At 40.2% G+C, this 6,227-nt stretch overlaps 1 protein-coding gene across 1 annotated transcript; it reads right to left on the bottom strand.

The window, feature by feature from the left end:
- Positions 1–1,500: 1,500 nt before the first annotated feature.
- Positions 1,501–2,716, bottom strand: LOC120355023. The gene is made up of 2 exons (XM_039443264.1): positions 2,457–2,716; positions 1,501–2,351 (listed from the first exon to the last, which is right to left on the bottom strand). Exons 1-2 carry the CDS (start codon positions 2,662–2,664, stop codon positions 1,504–1,506), a joined length of 1,056 nt encoding a protein of 351 aa, XP_039299198.1. The 5' UTR covers positions 2,665–2,716; the 3' UTR covers positions 1,501–1,503.
- Between the last annotated feature and the right edge of the window lie 3,511 nt (positions 2,717–6,227).

Here is a 6,227-nt window from a genome sequence, read left to right as displayed (position 1 = left end):
TTGAACTGTTATTAAACAGTGGAGAAAAGAAAAAGAAAAAAGAAAAATGTATCTATATAATTATAGGCTATACTATCAAACCAAAAATAATCAAAGTAATACATGTTATAATGAAGTGTGTTAAATAATATAAACTATTTATAAATGGATGTAGAAGACAAATTTTTAATATTCATATGGTATGGATCAATGTAAAACAGATAATCGTTAAAGGACTAGTCACTCATCAATCATAAGCAAATGAGCGTGCAATCTTTTCTTAAACAGGGAGAGAGACGTGGAAAACACAATGTGAGTTGGAAGGGCGTTCCAATCTCTGCTTGCTGTTGTGATGAAAGACGAATTGAATATGGATGTACGGTGATGAGGAATTTGAAGAGTGAACTGATGTGACCTGGTTTGACGAGCAGTATGAACGGATGATAACAAAGTGAATGAGTTACGCAGATAGCATGGTCCCTTCATTTTTCACAATTATTTTATATACCAGAATCAGGAGGAAATATTTCCTTCGATTCTTGAGTTTCAGCCATTCCAGTTGCATAAAGTAATATGCTCATCCCGCCTGGCATCGTAGATGTATCTTATTGCATAATTGAGGGATCTCTGCATCCTACCATTCAATTCATCTTTCAGGTCAACGTATATGGTTGGGAAATAATCAAGAAAGGGTATTATTAATGATCTGACCAATAGGATACGTGTGCTTTGAGGCAGGAAATGTTTCAGACGTTTGAGCTGGTGCATGCCTGCAAACACTCTGTTACATACATGAGTGGTCTGCTCCTTCCAGCTAAGACTCTGGTCTAGATACAGTCCAAGAGTTCGCACACTCTTCAGGTAGGGAACAACATTTCCTGCAACAGTGATAGCCGGGAGTCTTTCCTGATCAAATCTGCTCATAAGAGTTGGGAAGCCAAGAATGATGCTTTTCGTCTTTTGTGCATTGAGGATCAGCTGATGGGCATCAGTCCACTGCAGGAGTGACTCAATATTCTGGTTCATGGACTGAACTGCTTCTGAAATTCTTTCTTTTGAACAGTGAGCGTAGATCATAAGATCATCAGCAAATAGGTGATAAGAACAGTTTGAGAAAACAGAGGAAACATTATTGATGAAAACAGAGAAGAGAAGGGGTCCCAACACAGAGCCCTGAGGAACACCTCTCAAAACTGGTCCCCAATTAGAGGAATCACCACAGCTACCAAATACTGCCTGAAATCTGTTGGACAAATATGAGGAGAACCATGCTACTGCAGAATCGTAGAAGTGGCAATGATACTTCAGCTTATGAATTAGCAAGGCATGAGAAACATTATCAAATGCCTTGCTCAAGTCGAACTGAATAAGTAACGTGAGTAATCTTTTATCCATAGCTGCACGTATGTCATCTGTTATGCGCAAGAGAGCAAAATGCAGCATAGCAGTACATGTGCTATGATTTGGGCGGAAGCCAGACTGGAAATTCGAAAAGAAGTCAAAACTTGAAAGATATTGACTTACCTAAGCATGCACAATTCTCTCCAGTGCCTTAGATATGGAACACAGAATATGGATGGGCCTGCAGTCTGCAGGAGCGATTGGATTAGTCGATTTAGGAATGGGTTTCACCATGGAGCATTTCCAGAGATCAGGAAATTTTCCTGTCTGAAGAGAGACATTGAATATGTGAGTGATAGAAGGTAAAATAACTGGTAACAATTTTTTATAAAATAAGCTTGGGATATTGTCAATTCCTTTAGAGTTTTTTGAGCAAGAACATATTATCTTTGACACCATAGATGGAGTAACATGTGAGAAATAGAATTTCTCTGCCGGCAAGTTATGATTGAACTGCATGATAAGATGGTCTGAAGCCAGTGGTGCGTTGGATGCATCTGGCTGATTTGAACTGAGAGTGAAGAAATCGTTCAGTTCATTAAGAGGTATATTGATTCTAGTATTAGATCTGGCTTTATGCGCTCCTAGTCTTCTGACATTATCCCACAGAGTAGATGTTGAATTATTTTGATTAAACTGCCTGTGATAGAAGCGAAGTTTTGCATTGCGACTCATAGATTTCACACGATTTCTCCAAGTTTTAAAGACCTCAAAGTCTATCTGGCTGCTGGTCCTTTTAAATACTCTTCTGGCTTTATCACGCTCACGTCTGGCAATCAGTATCTCTTCATTCATCCAGGGCATTGGTTTCCGCTTAGGATGTGCAGTACGCACAGGGGCATGCCTATCAAAAATGCTGTGAATCATATTATTGAATACTGCAACCTTATCATTGATGTCATCAATGAAACCTATAGTGTGCCATGGCATGTTGATAGCATCCTCAAGACATCTATCATCATTGAAATGTTTGAAGTCTCTATATAAATAGCTCACTGCAGACAACTCATCACATTTCAAGTTGTAGACTAAATAAATCATATCATGCATGGAGAAGCAAGGCATAGGTATCTGTCCAAAAGAAGAAACATAATCTTTATCACTCACCACCGCTAGATCTAGTAAAGTATGTGAATTGGGTAAGTGGTAAGTCGGGTCAACATTATTTACAATGTGGAAGTTGATAGAATCAAAGAGTGTCACGAGTTGCCTCCTTTCGAAGCTATCTCTCAATAGATTAGAGTTGAAATCACCAAGTAAGACAATATGTTGATAGCTATGCATTATCTGCAACAGAGAGTGCTCAAGGAGTGACAGTCAACCTGCTTTGGGTGGCCGGTATACAATCCCTACAAGAATTTTGTCTTCACAAGCTGTGATCTCTATGAAGATAAACTCTGGAGAGTTGGAGTAGGGTTGAGGAGAAGATAACACATGTTTGGGTGACAAAGAGGAGCGAACATACACGGCAACCCCACCTCTGTCCCTCCCGACTCTATCATTATGAAAAATGCAATACTCCGGAATGCTGAAAGAACAGGAATCCAGTGATGGTTTAAGCCAGGATTCACTAACACCTATTATATCAAAATTCAAAATAGTGGAAAATGTCTCGCTGAAATCATCGAAATGACCAGGTGAAGATTCAGCATTGATATGACAGAACCTGAGAGAAGACGAGTGACCATCTAGCAGTCGTGCTAACTCAGATACGCTCACATCCATTAGTATGAAATGTAATGTACTAGTAATGTATTAATATATTATTATAGGAAGATATATGAAATCACAGTGTACCCTGACAATGGTCTTAAGTAATCTTGAACAGAGCAAATTTATTAAAAATTACAGAATGCGTGAAATCAATCAAGTAAAGATCAATATTTATTTCAAATAGTTGGGAAGGTAAATTAAAAATTTAAATGATAATCTCAATTTAATCGTAGGTGACGTCGTAATTGAGCCCCCTTTGATGTGAGATAACTACTGAACAACAGTGGGCGTAAGTAATCTTAAACAGAGCAAATTTATTAAATATTACAGAATGCGTGAAATCAATCAAGTAATCCAATAAAAAAATATTCTTATAAAATAAAATAATCGTATAAAATATCAATCTCAATAAAATATTAAGAATAAATCATTTCCATGATGAACTCATCAAGTAATCATGAAAAAAAAATTCTATAATGACCAATCATAATAATCATCATAATGATCAAACTACAATCATTCTTCTAATTGAGATCATAATTCAAGGAATATTGAGATTACAAGGATACATGTTCACAGAGAAGCGGAAAAAATAAAAATTAACATTGCAATAATCATATTCAAAAGTACTGTCAGAGTTAGATTAAAGAACAGTGAAATCAAGTTCATAAGTATGGAAAATATATGGCTTCTATTAATTACTCGTCGAAAATTAGCTTCATGGAAATAAATAAATATCGAAAGGAAAATAAACAATAGTGAGAAAAAATAAATAAATAAATAATAATAATAATAATAAGAAAAATCATTTCAATGATAAACTCACCAAGTAATAATTATCAGTGCTTGGTAGGCAATGAAACTACGTACAGTACTTTACATATGACTATCACCAAGCTGATCCGAATTCGCATTATCATTAGGGCCATTAGAGAACTCAGAGAAGACTCTGTTGTTGTCTCTCCAAAAAACACGTCCATCACGACTCCAGATGTTCTTGAAACCCACTCTTCCACACATTTCCCGGAAAAACAAGTGACGCTTACGCGTGAGATCTTCTTGCACTGAGAAACCAGTACCACTCAACTGACGCCTATTCGATATTATAGAACTTCGCTTTTGATAACTGATAAACTTGACGAGAATCTGCCGAGGTCTCGGCTCTTGGTTGTCACGCGGTTGAGCGAGGCGACCGACGCGGTGGCATCTGTCGATGTCAGCCGGCTGGATCGGAACGCCCAGCTTGTCGCTGAGTAATTGCACCGTGGTCGCTGTCACATCCTCGTCACTCGCCTCAGGAACACCAGTGATGCGGATATTATTTCGCCGGGAATATTGAGCCAAACCGTCCAGTCGCATGTCTGAGCTCTCCTTGAGTTGAGCAAGCTCGGCGCGAAGGGCATCCATCTCGCCATTAAGATCGACCAGCCTGTTCTCAGGCACCTGCAGATGGCCCTCAAGATCCTCCAAGACTCGAGCACTGACAGTCTCCGAGAGGCGTGCAGCTAGTCAATCAACAAAGGCGTCGCTCGTCAACAGTTTTTCGAGAGCCGCCGCAAGTTGTTGTTTGGTTGCTAAGGAGACAGCAGAGCAGTCAGCTGTTGAGCAAGGCGGAGAGCTATGAGGCCGGGCAGCATTCCCTCTCTGTTGTTGTTGTTGTAGAATCTTTTTCTGTTTGGGCTGCTTTGCTGCCGGCGACTGCGCAACAGAGGTGGCCTTATCGTTTTCAGATTTCAGCCCTGTGTTTGCTCGTGTAACTGCTGGTGATGGAGACATAACGTTTTACGATTTACCGTGTTTGATAATAGAAAAAACAACAAAGTAACTAGATCAATCGATTCACAAAATACTATTACACTAGTAAGCAAAAATTCAATTCGATCCACTTAAGAAAACCCATGAAAAATTGACAAAAACTGGGAGCTCGATTTATAACACGCTAGCCTGACATTTCTCTTATCAAGAAGTGATGATAGATGGCATCATTGGTGCAGAGTTAGTTCCTCACTTGCTACGTGGGAGTCCTAGTATGGGTGAATCGCACGAATTGATGACTGTTAATAGTGTCTTTGGTCACATTCTGATGGGGAGAGCGCCGATTCTCACTTCAACAACGAATGTGTCGAATTGTTTTACAGCCATCTGTAGTCCATTCGTTAATAGTCCATCGTTGGATAGTTTTGTGGAACGTTTTTGGGAGTTGGAATCGTGCCCTGCACCAAGCTGTCAACTGAAACCGGAAGAGTTGGAGTGTGAGGTAAATTTTCGGAAGTCTGTACATCGTGTGAACTCTGGTCGTTTTGTTGTTGCCTTGTCATTTGCGGAGCCGCCCAGCAGCTTGGGAGATTCGTATGCTGTCGCCGAACGCAGACTGCTGACTTTGGAGAGATGACTAGAGCTTGACAGCAATACTCGTATTTCATATCATGAAATATTGATCGATTACCTACTTCAGGGTCACATGTCGTTTGTAGCAGATCAGACAGACCGAGGTGGTTACTACATACTGCATCACACCATCGTGAAAGCAAGCAGCACTACCACGCCCATCCGAATTGTATTTGATGCTGGTTCCAGAACATCATCGGGTTTGTCATTGAACCAGGTTCTTCATGCTGGTCTCAAATTGCAGACTGACATTTTTGTTTTGTTAGTTAATTTTCGTTTGTTCCCAATCGCACTAACTGCCGACATTAAACAAATGTATCGACAGATATTAGTGGAGGATTCCTGCCGTCGTTATCAGCGTGTATTGTGGAGATTTTTGCCGGAGGATCCGATCGAAATTTATCAGCTCAATTGTGTTGTTTTTGGTGTTTCAAGTTCTCCATATTTGACGCTTCGCACCGTCCACCAGCTTGTAGAGGAGGATGGAAATCGTTTTCCAGCAGCCAAGGCGAGAATACCAGGAGACATGTTCATGGACGACTTAGTCACATCTGTCGCCACAGAGTCAGAGGCCGCGGAGCTGTATCGTCGGTCCAAGCAGCTGTTTGAGGGAGGAGGTTTCTCGCTCACAAGGTGGACTTCAGATTCACCATCAATGTTGGGGAAATTCTCGGAGGAAGAGAAATCGTTTTCGTACAAGGATTTCGAAGCAGACAACTTCTTGGCTATCTTGGGATTGAATTGGC

The sequence above is a fragment of the Nilaparvata lugens genome, chromosome X (genome assembly GCF_014356525.2).
Source record: "Nilaparvata lugens isolate BPH chromosome X, ASM1435652v1, whole genome shotgun sequence".
Classification (NCBI taxonomy): domain Eukaryota; kingdom Metazoa; phylum Arthropoda; class Insecta; order Hemiptera; family Delphacidae; genus Nilaparvata; species Nilaparvata lugens.
The sequence above is the reverse complement of the archived record's forward strand: the minus strand, read 5'-3'. Positions and strand labels throughout refer to the sequence as shown.